The sequence below is a fragment of the Oryctolagus cuniculus genome, chromosome 10, assembly GCF_051225735.1.
Source record: "Oryctolagus cuniculus isolate XC-2025 breed Fujian yellow rabbit chromosome 10, ASM5122573v1, whole genome shotgun sequence".
Classification (NCBI taxonomy): domain Eukaryota; kingdom Metazoa; phylum Chordata; class Mammalia; order Lagomorpha; family Leporidae; genus Oryctolagus; species Oryctolagus cuniculus.
In genome coordinates, this window is record NC_142876.1 from 27460836 (window position 1) to 27477081 (window position 16246).

A 16246-nucleotide genomic window follows, 5' to 3' on the forward strand; every position below is an offset into this window, starting at 1 on the left:
TCCACTGAACTCTAGCATTAGGTTCTTTTCTTAGAGCAGGCAATTAATATAAACAGTCTTCACACTGACATTCCCTCTTGCATTAAGAACCAACATAACACTTCCCTTATCTTTCCTTATCTCAATCTTTGAAACAATGTATTACACATAAACATTGATTAAATGGCAATTTTTATTAAGGTGAGACCATTTCAACATCATTCTAGTTTCTATGTACAACCTCTTATGCCATTTCATGCATCAAAACTCATAAAAACGTTCTTTCAAGACTCATAAATTATACTCCAAAGAGCAGATCTTTAGAAAATTTGATAGAAACAAAAAGGATACTTTAGGTATCATTAAAAAACAGATAGAAACCTAAGAAAATAGACAGAAACCTAAGGATATTTTAGGTATCATTAAAAAAAAAAGGACCCAACCATTCATCACTAATGTTAGCCAAGTTATTAAAATAATGCAAAGAAAAATGGTTTGGGACATAAAGTGTGTACATTTGCATTTATTCAGTCTTTTATTATACTCTTTAAAAAAATTCTATGATTTTCTATGATTTTATTCACATGGATCCTGACATTTTTATTTAATTCCTGGACATTCTAGGGTTTTTGTAGTGACTGCAATCTTTTTATTGATAAACTGGTAATGTTAAATGTTAGCACATAAGGACAAAGCTACTTATTTGATGATACCCAGATCAACAGGTCAACTTGATATCCATCACTTCTTTTCAGCTGACTCTGCATTTAATGGATAATCAAAACATCTCCAAGTCCTAGCTACATTCTGCTTTTAAACAGTTACACCTCAAACTTTCCTCAATACATTGGCTAAACCTTCCCAAATTTAAGTTCGGGACTTCTAGTGGGTAGTTATCTACAGGTGTCTTTAACCAAATAACCAAAAATACATGCTTCTTAGATATAACTGAAGGTATCAACAAGGACAGAAACCTACAATTTTTGCTAACAGAAAAAAAGCAAGTTACAAAACACTGTTGTACCCTATGTTCAGATGCATCTTTGAATGTTTAAAACCATCATATACTGTAAATAAAAAACAAAGGTCCAAAACAGTGTGTACAGTATGCTTTTCATGTAAGAAAGGAGGGAAATAATATGTGTATCCTTTTTTGCATAAAGAAACACAGGAAGGAAACACCAGAAACTAATAAAAAGTGATTACCTGAGATAGGGGGAAAGGGGGGCAGGGGTGGGAGCACTTCTTTTCACTGTATACCTTTAAATAGTATTTTGATTTATGGACCATGTATTGCCTATTCAAAAAAATAAAATTAAAAAAAAAAACATATGGTATATATATTTTTAAAGTCCAGGAAAACAGACATCAAACTATTAAGTATTTTTCTTTATGGGCTAGTATTCAACAAATTCATTTACTGAAAAAATATTTATTGAGCACCTATATTCTGGGTGCTGCTCTAGCAACTGGAATACAAATATCCCTGCCTTCATGGAGCGTACAGTGTTCCTAATATTGTCTTGTTTAAATATCTAACAGCAAGTACGTATTCTCCAGCTCCTCCTAACTGTCCAGTCAGGCAAATTTCCTGACCTCTCCAAGCACCATTCTCCTAATCTGGAAAGCATGGCTAATCCCTCCTGAGAATGATGACACAGTTCTCTCAAATTGTTTAGCTCAGTACCTGACATACAATGAGAACTCTGTTAGCTGTTATTGTTTAACCATAATGTTAGAATAATCATACATATAACACACATACACAGAATGAATGTAAAATGTTCTGTGAAGGGTAAAGAATGCACTCTCCACTGCTGAAGTCCAGGGGCCTGATCCAGTCTGTTCTTGGTCACCACCAGCAGGTGGGCCACAGAACTTGCCTGATGGTATTGCCACTATGATTTACTTTTTCATTTCTCTACTAAACTATGAGCTCTTCAAAGTTGGGGGGCGCACACCTTATTTATCTTAGCATCCCTGGAACTCAACCATATGCTCATTAAATATTTGTTAAAACAAATATACAGGTCAATGTGGTCATATAAAGTTTCACAAAAGAGACGAGACTTGCTGGAAATGATTACAAGACCCCGATTCGAAAGTGAAGGAACTGTTCATTTTCTTAACTTTCAGTTATATAGCCATGTACTTTTTTTTGTCCAAATGTAGAGGCTCTGAAAAGTACCTGTTGTCACCCAAAACTGCCTTCACATAACCTCCACTAGCAAGCTCCCACAGGCATGAATACAGCCCTTGAGACACTAAGGAGACAATCAACCCATGCAACTCTATCAACAACAGGCACTCAAAACAACAGTAATTTTAGGATAGGGAAACAGTGTGATGAGCCTTCACCTTCTCAACCATTTTCATGAGGAGATTCTGATACAATTATCATTGCAGTCTCCCAACCACTAACATCCTCTGAGCTAAATGCTTTAATTCTCCAAAAACATAGATGGAGAATTAAGATGATCTAAAGAGCATTTACTTTAAAAAAAAAAAAAAAAAAGAGAGAGAGAGAGAGAGAAAGAGAGAAAGAGAAAGAAAAGAGACATGGTATTAATGTCTGTGTGTCAAAGAGGCAGGGCTTGAAACCAATCTTAAAGCTACCATTCCCCCATCACAACAGCTCCTATTACCAACCAACCTTTCTCAGAAACCTATTAATCATTAACAAGTACCACAAGCACTGGAGTCTTCCTCTATTATTAGTGATATGGAAAAGTAGAAAATGAAAATAAGTAGACTGCTATGCTCTTCTTAAATTTTAAGGTCACACGATATTTCTGATCCACTCCTAAGATTCTGCAACAAAAAGATGTCACAATACTGATTTTCCTCCAGAAAAATCGAACAGCAGCACATCTTTCTATAATAATGGCTCTGTATCAGAGTTTCTCTGCAAATTAGTTCCTACAGAAATTTCAATCCATTAACAAGTTCCAAGAAACAGACCTAAAGATTTAATAGAACTCCATTTTCAAATATTACACTAGAAAACAAAAACCACACATCTCTATCTGTTTCATTTCTCACCTCAAAACACTTTTTCTTTTTTAAAAGGGATTCTATCAGCTGATTGGCATATGCTGTAAGGTGGCCTTGTTTTTTACATAAAGGTAACAAGACTAAAAAAATACTAAAATGTGTAGTTTTAAATAAATTTCAACATCATCATTCATAAAAATAAGTTGGGATAAAATGAAAGACAACTTTAAAGTGTGTATTATACATGATTCCAAATTATCCAACACCACTGGAGGTTAGATCCATTTAAATGGGCTCTGTGGATTTTTTTTCCAAAATAACCAGTTTTTATCAATTTAAAAAATATTTTTCCTTTATATTCATGTTTTTGGTACACTCTACACATTTTTTTTGAGTTCTTTATTTAACAAATGACAGTTCATGTCCAGAGAGTCAACAGCCGGTTTAAATCTAGTTTTAAATGCAGATGCACGGCCCCTAAAAAAACCTACATTTCCAAAACAGTAAGATTTTTTTCCTGTTAATGTTACTGGCACCTATACAAACTAATTCTAGGTCAACAAAAAAACAGAGGGAAGAAAACAGAAAGTTACAAGAAACAGATTACGTACCATTACTCTGCAGCGTTAATCCTGAGAGATCTTAATTTTTTAGAGGGAGGGGAGGAAAAAAGGAAACATTAATCATTACCATGAAAATATTCTCTATTACATTTTAAATTACAGGATGCAATTTCAAACTAGAGATTACAAAACTTTATAAATTATTTCAATTCAGGAAGAGCAGAATAAATGCTGTCTAGCAATAAACTAATCAGATCTACAGTACTTTTCATTCTATTTTTCAAAACCAATATTGTCTTTTAAAAAGATTTACTTATTTGAAAGGCAGAATGATTGAGAGAAAGGGAGAAACAAGGCAAGATACAGATCTTCCATCAGCTGGCTCACTCCAGACCAAAGCCAGGAGCCTGGAAATCTATCCAGGTTTCCCACATGGGTGAGGAGCCTAAGTACTTAGGCCATTTTTTGCTGCCATCCCTGGCACGTTAGTAGAAAGTTGGATTGCAAGTGGAGCAGCCAGAACTCAAATTGGCACTCTGATATGAGATGCTTATATTACAAGCAACAACTTAACCTGCTGCACCACAACACTGGCCCCAAAAACAATGCTCTTAAAGGTCAAAATATCAACTATATACAGTTAGTTTTAGAAGTCAAAATATAAGTTTGGTCCTCAGTTCAAATTTAAATACTTGTATTTCATAAAAAATGTCTGACTCTAACCTTATTGAAGTCCTTCACGATTTCTACATTTATAATTTAACTTAGAAAAATTAAACCAGTACTGGAATCTTTCCCTTTTATGCTTCTAAGGAGAAAAGCAAAATCCACTTACCAATTCCAGGTGAGACAACTCGTTCATAGTGATACGGATTCACACAGACACTGTCACATTTTAAGTCAAATGCATACTGACAATATTTAACATGTTTTAGTTCATTTTTGTGAAGATCAGGCCATCTCCAGAGACGGGCATATATCACATGAGGAAATCCCTTCCGACCAGCCACCTAGGAAAAATACATCATTTGCTGAACATCAGTTATGTGTCAGATATTATACAAGGCACATTATATATGTTCTCATTTAATCCCCACAATCCTATAAAGCCTGAATTTACTTTGAGAAAACTAAAGCTCAAAATAATTAACATGGCTATGTCTCACATGAGAGCTAGAATAACTTAGTTATAATTTAAAGGTCTGAGCTCAGGTCTTAAAAATGCAAAAAAGTATGAATTTGTTGCAAAACCTACACCTAAAATCTAGAAATAAAATTTTTAAATATAACAAAATTTCTCTAAGTTCCTTTAATCATAGAAAACTGTAAAAGGGTTACTTCTGCATAAAAACTGACAAGTGCAACAACTGATATCAATGACATGTATGATATCAGATTTCAAAATTATAAAAGGATTAAGGATAATTTTGTTTCTAAACATAGATACAGTATCAGAAAAGAAAAAAAGGCTACAAGGATGAATACCAAAGTGCTAAAGGTAGTTCTCTCAGAGTGTGGGTTTTCTTCTGCTTTTTATTTTTATTTTCCAAATTTTCTTCATTGAACTTTTTCTGAGTCAGAACATTAAAAAACTTTTAAGATTTATCTTCGGCCGGCGCCGCAGCTCACTAGGCTAATCCTCTGCCTTGCGGCGCCGACACACCGGGTTCTAGTCCCGGTCGGGGCGCCGGATTCTGTCCCGGTTGCCCCTCTTCCAGGCCAGCTCTCTGCAGTGGCCAGGGAGTGCAGTGGACAATGGCCCAAGTGCTTGGGCTCTGCACCCCATGGGAGACCAGGATATGTACCTGGCTCCCGCCATCGGATCAGCACGGTGCGCCGGCCACAGCGCGCCGGCCGTGGCGGCCATTGGAGGCTGAACCAACGACAAAGGAAGACCTTTCTCTCTCTCACTGTCCACTCTGCCTGTCAAAAAAGAAAAAAGAAAAAAAAAAAGATTCATCTTTTATATGTTGTTCCATAATGCATTTGGTACAGGATACACAGTATCCTATAGTAACTTAAGAAAAATAATTCAGAATTTTTTTTTAATCTGTCATCACAGAAGACAAAGAAAAAGTTTAGTATGAGACTAACCTGCAGTCGTCCATCCAACGTTCTCTGTATGGTAACACATTTACTAGGATGAGCTCCATTTGTAGTTATAGCTGTTATTAAAGAATCTAATTCATCTTTTTTCTCCTTCAGCTTCTTTACCAAACTTTCAATTGCTCTTTTTGCAAATGTTTCACTCTCTCCACCTTGTCTATGGCACATCAAACTATGTACAATGCTTAGACAGGCATCATTACTTGTTGGTGTATTCGTAATAGACATATTGTCCATTTGTTCAAGTTTGTTCTTTTAAATCAAATATGTCTCCAATCTCCAGAGCGATTTTGATTTTCTGGAGGCAGTGAAAAACATACGTTTTGGATAACGTTGCAAGGAAAGTTGTTAGACATGTGGTGTTCAAAATAACCTAAAAGAGAGAGAGAGAAAGATGAGAACACATTTCACAAAGTAAATTCAGCTGAGGGAAAAGATAGATTTGTTCGGTTAAGTCAAGGATCTGATGCACATACTTAAATTTGACCTTCCTAAAGTGACTTAAAATGTTGCCATTCTTGACATTATAAAAATACTAAAGTTAGGCCTTTTCATTATTATAAAGGCATGCTCAATTAAGTGCTGTTCAGTGCACCAGTCACCTTAAAGCAAAATCTTCAGATTGTGTAAAAGGGTTACTTATATGAACTAGCATTTTAAAATATTATTATCAATTATAGTTAACCTAAAAATCTACCATTAAACCTAAAAATCTACCACAAATACATATTATGTAAAAATTCAGCATCTAGTATAAATGCTGTTTAGCAGTTAACATCATCATCTTTCTTAAAAGAGACCACTGGCAACAATAAAAAGACAAACACAGTTGTGCATCGTGTAACGATGGGAATATGCTCTGAGAATGAGTGATTAGGCAATTTCGTCTATGCGTGAACATCACAGGCATACTTATGGAAACCAAGAGAACTACAATGTCCCTCGGTAATACAATCGCATGGCACCACCATTGTATACGTGGTCCAATGTGGCAAAACATTGTGCAGCACACATCTGCAACCCAATTTTGAAATGGACAAAAGGATTCTAAAGGACATTTCTCCAAAGAAAATGGCCAATGAGCCCATAAAAGATGTTCAGGTACTGCGATGTAGCTGGTTAAACCACTGCTATGATGCCAGCATCCCATATGATAACCAGTTCAAGTCCTGGCTGCTCCGCTTCTGATCCAACTCCTTGCTAATGTACCTGGGAAGGCAAGTAGCCCAAGTATTTGGAACCCTGCCACCCATGTGGGAGACCAAGACAGAGTTCCAGGCTCCTGGCTTCAGCCTGGCCCAGGCCCAGCCCCAGCTGTTGTGGTCATTTGAGTAGAGAACCAGTGTGATGGAAGGTATCTTTTTGTTTCTCTCTCCCTCTAGCTCTGCCTTTCAAATAAATAAATCAATCTTAAAAAAAAAAAGTAAAAAAAAAAAAAAAACAAGATGCTCAACATCAGTCATTAGCGGAACCCTCACAAACTCCTGGTAGGATCACAAAATGAAAGTGAGTTACCATGTGATTCAGCATTTCCACTTTTTAAACAATTCTCCCCCAAAAAATAAAACCTGTGTACACACAAAAAGCTGTATGTGAATGTTCACAGCAGCACTGTTCTTAATAGCCAAAAGTAGATACAACTCAAATTCCATCAACTGACAAATGCCTAAATGGGTATATCTATACAATGGAATATTACTGAGTCATAAAAAGACCACAGTGCTGATACATGTTTCAACAGTTACTGGGATGCTACAGTTTTTAGGGATGAACCTAAAAAACTTAGTTAAATAAAAGAAGCTAATCAAAAAAGGTCACATATTGAATAATCTCATTTATATGAAATCCCAAAAGAGGCAAATCCACAGAAATAGAAAGGAAAGCAATGGCTGCCAGGGATTGGGGGAAGTCAAGTGAGGAGTGACTGCTAATTAGAATGGGTTCTTTGTGGGGGTTAGGACAGGAAGGGATGAAACGTTCTACAATTTAGCACTAATAGGAGGATGGCCCAAGTACTTGTGCCCTGCACCCCATGGGAGACCAGGATAAGTACCTGGCTCCTGCCATCGGATCAGCGCGGTGCGCCGGCCGCAGCGCGCCGGCTGCGGCGGCCATTGGAGGGTGAACCAATGGCAAAGGAAGACCTTTCTCTCTGTCTCTCACTGTCCACTCTGCCTGTCCAAAAAACAAAAAAAAAATTTAGCACTAATAAATAATTCTACATTTACACTAAAAATCCAATGAATTACATACTTTAAAAAAATTTTATGTGAATTATACATAAACAAAGTTGTTTTATATAATTATTTTAATGTTTTCATTTTATTTGGAAGGCAGGGGGAAAGAGGCAGACACACAGACATTACATCCACTAATTCATTCCCCAAATGCCCACAACAGCAAATGAAACCAGGAATATGAAACTCAATTCAGGTTTCCCATTCGGGTGGCTGGAAACCAACTATCTGAAGCACTATTTGCTGCCTCCCAAGGTGCACATTAGCAGGAAGCTGGATTACACTTGAACCAGGCACTCTGATAAAGTAATTGCTGAGCCAAAACCCATCCCAACAAGATTATTTTTCTAAAGACAGACCACTCAATTCCTCAAAAGATTTTACCTGTAAAAGCAATAGGGTAAGGAGCCAGTGCTGTGGTATAGAAGGCAGGGCTTCCGCCTCCAGTGCCGGCATTCCATACAGGCGCCGGGTCAAGTCTCGGCTGCCCCACTTTCGATCCAGCTCTCTGGTATGGCCTGGGAAAGCAGCTGACGGCAGCCCAGGTGCTTGGGGTCCCACACCTGTGTGGGAGAGCCAGAAGAAGTTCTTGGCTCCTGGCTTCAGATCGGCCCAGCTCCAGCCATTGCAGCTGTTGGGGAGTAAACCAGTGGATGGAAGGCCTCCATCTCTGCCTCTGCCTCTGCCTCTGCCTCTCTGCAGCTCTGCCTTTCAGATAAATAAGTAAATCTTTAAAACAAAACAAAACAAAAAAAGCAATAGGGTCAATTATTTTAAAAAGGAATTGAGGGACCGGCACTGCAGTGTAGTGGGTAAAGCAGCCACCTGCCATGCCAGCATTCCACATGGACACTGGTTCTAGTCCCAGCTGCTCCACTTCCAATCCAGCTCCCTGCTAATGTGCCTAGGAAAGCAGAAGATGGCCCAATTCCTTGGGACCCTGCACCTACATGGGAGACCAAGAAGAAGCTCCAGGCACCTGGCTTTAGACTGGTTCAAGCACTGGCCACTGCAGCCATTTGGGGAGTGAACTAGCAGATGGAGACCAACCTCTCTCTACCTCTGCCTCTCTGGAACTCTTTCAAATAAATAAATTAAATAAATCTTTAATAAAAAGAAATTAAAATATAGGAAATGGATACTAATCAAGAATCCATTCAACACTTAAAACCTTAAAGAGCTTACTTGACTTCAAGATCACACATGGAACAGGAAAAAGGCCATCAGCTCAAGAATAAACAAGGTAAAGCAGGGCTGAAGCCTGCCCTTTGCATGATGGGTTAATTATTTGTTCAATGATGTTCCAGACTGCACTTTTATTTTACTTTGCTATTTATTTGAATCTTATCCCCCTCCCCAAATGAATAAAATTCACCCAACATTCTTCTATAAAAATCTGTTCCTCTTCAGATGATCCCGATTTGTTAAAGCATCAATTTCATCCAATGACCCAGTCTTGGAAAGTATGGCAAACCATCTCTGATCTCCCCGTTCACTACTCCCACATTTCCTCACAGAGTCTTCACCTTAATCATTTTTTGTGCTCCCTCCTTTCTATTCCCCATGCCACTGTTGTAGTTTTGAGCCTCCTTGGTGTTTATATCAATAACCTGGTATTTAACCCTTGCTTCTCTCTATTGTTACTCCTTTTACATTTAAACTTGTCTGTTCAACTCATTATAAGCCTCAAGCAGAGAAGTACTTTTTCACCTCTTTGAATACTTATCATTTACCCATACTCAATAAGTATATGTTGACAACTAAAGATTACTTGCATGGGGAGTTTTGGAATCAGAGATCTGGATTAGAATCATACTTTTTGGGGGCCAGCATTGTGGCAGAGCCCCTGCCACCTATGACACCAGCATCCCATATGAGGGCCAGTTTTGAGTCCTGGCTGCTTTACTTCCAATGCAGTTACCGGCTAATGTGCCTGGGAAAAAAGCGGAAGATAGCCCAAATACTTGAATTCCTGCCACCCACATAGTAGACCCATATGGAGTTCCAGGTTTTTGGTTTTGGCCTTGCCCAGCCCCTACCACTGTAGCAATTTGGGGAATGAACCTGCAGATGGAAGACCTCTGTCTCTCCCTTTCTCTGTAACTCTTTCAAACAGAAAAATTTTTTAAAAATCTCACTTTTCATACTAATTGGGCAAATAAAGTTACAGAACTAGCCAATGCCTAGAGCAGTTCAAAAGTCTTTATTGGGACTAATTTCCACTTCAAGAGCATAATGCCGCCGGCACTGCGGCTCACTAAGCTAATCCTCCGCCTTGCGGCGCCGGCACACCGGGTTCTAGTCCCGGTCGGGGCGCTGGATTCTGTCCTGGTTGTCCCTCTTCCAGGCCAGCTCTCTTCTGTGGCCAGGGAGTGCAGTGGAGGATGGCCCAAGTCCTTGGACCCTGCACCCCATGGGAGACCAGGATAAGCACCTGGCTCCTGCCATCGGATCAGCGCGGGGCGCCAGCCGCAGCGCACTGGCCGCGGCGGCCATTGGAGGGTGAACCAACGGCAAAGGAAGACCTTTCTCTCTCTCTCTCTCTCTCTCTCTCTCTCACTGTCCACTATGCCTGTCAAAAACAAAGAAATAAAGAAATAAAAGAGCATAATGTTTCCAAGGCACCATTCTTCAAAGTTGTTCTTTAGGTTTCTGTCACATTCCAGGAGAGATGCAATCATCAGCTACCCTGAATGGGTCCAGACCCTGAAGCCAGGGTAACACCTGTGCAGAGGGGTCAGAAAGTATCCAAAGGTCATCCTTCATTTCGTTTTTAATTTTTTTAGTTTTTATTTATTTGAAATACAGAGTTACAGAAAGAGCGAGCCAGAGAGAAAGTTCTTCCATCCATTGGTTCACTCTCCAAATGGCCACAACAGCCAGAGCTGAGCTGATCCGAAGCCAGGAGCCAGGAGCTTCTTCCGAGTCTACCACACAGGTGCAGGAGCCCAAGGACTTGGGCCATCTTCTACTGCTTTCCCAGGCCATAGCAGAGAGCTAGATTGGAAATGGAGCAGCCGGGACCTGAACCAGAGCCCATGTGGGATGCCAGCACTGCAGGCCAGGGCTTTAACCCACTGTGCCACAGTACCAGCCCCCCTTCATTTCATTTTAATATTAAGATCTCTACCCCAGAAGGAGCTTAACCCTTATTACCATAATACGCACCCTACATAGGAACATGATTCTGAATGGCACCTGCATGAACTTGTACCCACCCCAACATGCAATGACAAGAACTTTTCCTCCTCCATCTTCATTTTCCTTTAATGCCAAACATACTTATTTCCTCTTGCTTGGGGAAGCCAAGGCTTTGGAAACAATTCCCTGTGGTTTCCAGATTTGCTGCAAATAAATTATTTTGTGTGACAACTTCTACTGGGGCATGTCTTAATTAAACAGGCCAGGTAGCAGATCCACATTTTTGTTATTTAAACTCTATGACCTGGCATAAAAGGAGCATATACAGAACTCAAAGGAGAAAACTTATATAAAATATCTGGTACATGTCATTCAATAGAAAGTAACTATTGTCTGAATACTAAAATGTTTAATTGTTTTAAAGGGAAATTTTCCTAAAACTTACTATGCATTTTCTCCTATTGAAATTCATTAAAGAAAATGAAGGAAAGCAAAGAACAGAAGTAATCCTCTGATCTGGGACTAACAACACAAAAGTTGTGATGAGGCAAGTAAACTATATAAATGAATAACATGTGCTAGGTGTAAAGAAAATTACTACAGGCCTGCACCGTGGTGTAGTGGGTTAAGTCACTGTCTACAGTGCCAGCATCCCATATGGGTGCCAGTTCAGGTCCCTGCTGCTCCACTTCCCATCCAGCTCCCTGCTAATGCACCTGTGAACGTAGCAGAAGACGGCCTGAGTCCTTGGACCCCTGCACCCATGTGAGAGATCTGGAAGAAGTTCCTGGCTCCTTGCTTCAGATCGGCTCAGCTCTGGCTATTGCAGCCATTTGGAGAATGAACCAATGGATGGAAGATCTGTCTCTCTCTTAAAAACAAAAGAAAATTACTAAAGAATACAAGTGCCTGTCCATCCAAAGTGGGCAGCTACTACACACTTCCAGAAGTGGCAATTGAGAATGCCAGCCCACTGCTGCCAGATCTTCAGAGAAAGTAAAACACGTCCATCAGTATATGAAATCACATTTTTAAGTAGCGGTGACTTTTTCATGGAAAAAAGAAGGAAGAGAGAATGCGAGAAATCACTGCATATGCCAAAAAAAACCTACAACCTTAACTCAAGTACCACCGAAGAGAACCACCAGTATGGAATCAGTGAGGGCCAAGCTTCACAATTTAAATTTCTACATTGAAAGCTCTAAGACATAGCAATTATACCTGTCTTACTCACTATTATATGTCCAGTTCCGAGGACAGGTAAGTGTTTCATGTTGTCCAAAAAAATCCCTTTTCGTATGTGCTCTCAGATGTTAGTTCATGTTAAACATCAAGACACATTTATCCACTGAGTAAAGTTCTAGCCAACCTTCAAAGTACAGCTTAATTTATCAGTTTTTCCCAAACACTGTCTCCTCTCCTCTTAATCCCAAAGAATTGCTTCACAAGTGTGTCTATTGTATGTTCCCTTGTGTGCTACTTAACTCCCTAAATTTTGAAACGTATTCCTATAACAGCTGAAAACATTTTAATTATTTGATTATGTATTTGTCTCACATTGTTGACACAAATGTTTAAGTTGTAGAAAACAGCCACATTTTCACCTTAGAAGTTTCTAACACCATGCATAGTTCCTCACATATACCAGGCAAGTGTCTGTGCATTAACTACTATAGTTTTCTATTCTGTAGAATTTTCTTGCAATAAATTCCAAAGCATACAAATACTTTGGTTGAACTCATTTTCCACTATTATGTTCCAAAAAGATTTGTACCAATTTATAATTAAAGTATTTGAATGTGATTATTTTAACCACAATCTCACCATCATGTCATCATTTTAAAGTGTTTGAGTGGGGTCAGCATGGTGGTGCAGCATCCCATATGAACGCATGTTCAAGCCCTGACTACTCCACTTCCAATCCAGTTCCCTGCTAACATGCCTGGGAGCAGCAGAAGATGACCCAAGTGCACTCACTCAGGATACCAGAAGGAGGCTCCTGGCACTGGCCTGGCCCAGCCCTGGCCATTATGGCCATTTGGAGAGTGAACCAGGGGATGGAACACATCTCTTTCTCCACCTCTCCCTCCGACCACCACCACCAACTGTCTTTTTCAAAGAATTACAGTAAATCCTTAAAAAATAATAATAAAGTGTTTATGTAACCACAATCTCACTATCACATGTCACCATTTGTAAAGTTTATTCTTTTAGGGTACCTAATGGTATTTCACATGTTGTCTTAATTTCAAGTTTCTTTGAACACTAATAAAATGACCTTGCTTTCATTAATTTATGGATTTATTTATTTGAGAGGCAGAGACCTCCCATCTGCTGATCCTCTCCCTAAATGCCCACAACAGCAAGAACTGCACCATGCTGAAGCCTAGAGAGTGAGGAACTCAATAAAGGTCTCTCACATGGATAGCAGGGATCCACCTACTTGAGCCATTACCTGTGGCTCCTAGGATAAACTTTAGCAGGAAGCCAAATCAGGAGCAGAGCCAGGACTCCACTTAGAGGATGTAAGTACCCCAAGCAGCAGCTTAACCACTGGGCCAAATGCCTGCCCTATGACCTTGCTTTGTTAAATAAGCTTTCTTATATTTCTTTTGACTTTGTTGTATTCCTCTGGCCACAAGTGCCTGAAACAACAGTAGAATTTCCTTGTATAAGAAAAAAAAATCACCACAGGGATATACAGATGAAGTCCTAGTATAGTAGACACAGGCACAATACTGGCATGAACAAAATTACATGATCTAATCAAAGCTCTAGCAGTATGACTGGTCATATTAACATTTCTTTCAATTTTCATATGTAAAATGGGAACAATATTTGCTATACGAACTTTACAGACTTACTCTGGTAATCAAATATAACAGTATATATAAAAGCAATCTGGGAATCATAAATTGACCAACTCAATAAACACAGTATCTATCATGTGCAAAGCACTAAAAAGTAGTACATAATCAGAAAGGGGTGGGGCCAGCGCTGTGGCATAGCAGGCAGAGCTGCTGTCTGCAGTGCCAGCATCCCATATGAGTGCCAGTTGAGTCCCGGCTGCTCCACTTCCAATCCAGCTCTCTGTTATGGCCTGGGAAAGCAGCAGAAGATGGCCCAAGTGCTTGGGCCCCTGCATCCACATAGGAGACCCAGAAGAAGCTCCTGGCACCTGGCTTCAGATTGGCACAGCTCCAGTCATTGCAGCCAACTGGGGAGTGAACCAGAGGATCAAAAATATCTCTCTCTCACTCTCTCTGCCTTTCCTTCTCTCTCTGTGCAACTCTTTCAGATAAATCTTTAAAAAGGGGGGGGGGGGTCCCAACTTTATCAGAACATTTCATTTTTATAACAGATAATTTATATCACCCCCAGCCATGCTGAAACAAAATTCTAACCTACTGATATTTTTTAAAATTTGACAATGTCTCAACTGTAATATAAAGGGGAAAATATTTATATTAAAAAAATGTATATTTTAACATATAAGTGCTGAAGCACATTAACTTAGAATGTAAAATAAAGAGGCTAGATGCCTGCATTAATGCACAGAATCATAAACAGCCACAAATTCTGACTTTCCAGATAGGTGTGCTACATTGGCAACTCAAATAGCACCACCACATGCAGTTGGTGACATGAATTTTCCCTAATGGCAAACTTCTGATAAAGTTCCAAACAAAACAACTTCAATTAAGAAATCAGATTGAAGAAACTTAATTCCTAGAAAACTGGAATATATATTAAAATGGAATTAGTTTACTAACTGAAAGAATTAAAAAGGAGAGAACAACCCAACTTGGGAAGCGGGATACACAGCAGACTCATAGAATGGCAAATGTCCTAAACAGCACTCTGGCCTCAGAATCAGCCCTTAAGGCGTTCGGATCCAGCTGAAAAGCCCATGAGAGTGTTTCAGGCATGGAAAGCCAAGACACTCTGGCAAAAAAAAAAAAAAAAAAAAAAAAAAAAAAAACAAACCTAAATGAAAGATCTCTGTGAGTGAGATCCCAGTGGAAAGAACCGGCCATCAAAGCAGGAGGTACCTTTCTCTGAAGGGAGGAGAGAACTTCCACTTTGACTATGACCTTGTCTAAATAAGATCGGAGTTCACAAACTCAAAAGGCTTCTATAGCCTTGGCAACCCATGACAAGAGCCTAGGGTGATTACTGACACCATAAACAAGAGTGTCAACTGTTAAGTCAACAACAGGAGTCACTGTGCACTTACTCCTCATGTAGGATCTCTGTCCTTAATGTGTTGTACAATGTAAAGTAATGCTATAACTAATACTCAAACATTACTTTACACTTTGTGTTTCTGTGTGGGTGCAAACTGTTGAAATCTTTACTTAATATATACTAAATTGATCTTCTACATATAAAGATAATTGAAAATGAATCTTGATGTGAATGGAATGGGAGAGGGAGTGGGAGATGGGAGGGTTGTGGGTGGGAGGGAAGTTAAGGGGGGGGGGCACTGTAATCCAAAAGCTGTACTTTGGAAATTTATATTTATTAAATGAAAGTTAAAAAATGGAATTAGTCTCCAAATTAATTATGTTTTCCTCCTACATAAATTTCTTGGGTGTTTGAAAATCTTCTATGGCAGAAGATAATCTTCACTGTCTCTCAAAGAATGTTATCACCAGGCCCCACCCACCAATCTCCCACAAGTTTCCATAACACCCCTTAAAGAGTTCCAGTAATAAATACTAATCTAGATATTACTGCACAGGTAATAAACACTAAAAGAGGTAGGCATTAAAATGATGTGGGAATTTAAGTGCAGAAGAATGGAAAGACTACATAAGTGAAGCCTTAGCATGATTCATCTGTCAGGATACAGTAGGTTATACCACACTGACAGCCAAAGTCTTACTTTCTGCATAAGCTACATGTTCAGCTCAAGTCAACTCAGAGCACTACCCTCTGTCATCTTTCAAGGAGCATTTTGGCAATGGCTCCATCTTATACACATGTTCTTTTATATGGCAGGGGAAAGGATAGGGCAATTCATGTACCATCTCTTAAATGCTGTCATTTCATTCACATTTGGTTGGCCAAAGTCATAGAAACATGCCAACAGTTCCCAACCAGAAATAATTTTTGTCCCTTGTGGCACAAAAATTATTCTGGCAATGTCTGAGCAATCCGTGATGGTTATAACTGGAAGGCGGAATCGGGACACAGACATCTAAAAGGTAAAGGCCAGAATGG

General features: G+C 39.2%; 1 protein-coding gene across 4 annotated transcripts in view; it reads right to left on the reverse strand.

The window, feature by feature from the left end:
- Positions 1-16246, reverse strand: part of SMAD4 (SMAD family member 4) — a 66975-nt gene that overhangs the window by 37941 nt on the left and 12788 nt on the right. For 3 of the 4 annotated variants that reach the window (XR_007921790.3, XM_051851943.3, XM_089305732.1), the window contains exons 2-4: positions 5631-6015; positions 4372-4546; positions 3585-3614 (exon numbers count right to left, since the gene is read on the reverse strand). Coding sequence is in view for 3 of the 4 variants with exons in the window: in XM_051851943.3 (XP_051707903.1) it covers positions 3585-3614; positions 4372-4546; positions 5631-5879 (454 nt within the window). In the remaining variant the exon portion in view is untranslated. Of the gene's footprint in view, positions 1-3584; positions 3615-4371; positions 4547-5630; positions 6016-8263; positions 8609-16246 lie in introns of all 4 variants that reach the window. The other variant, XM_051851944.3, reaches the window with a different exon arrangement.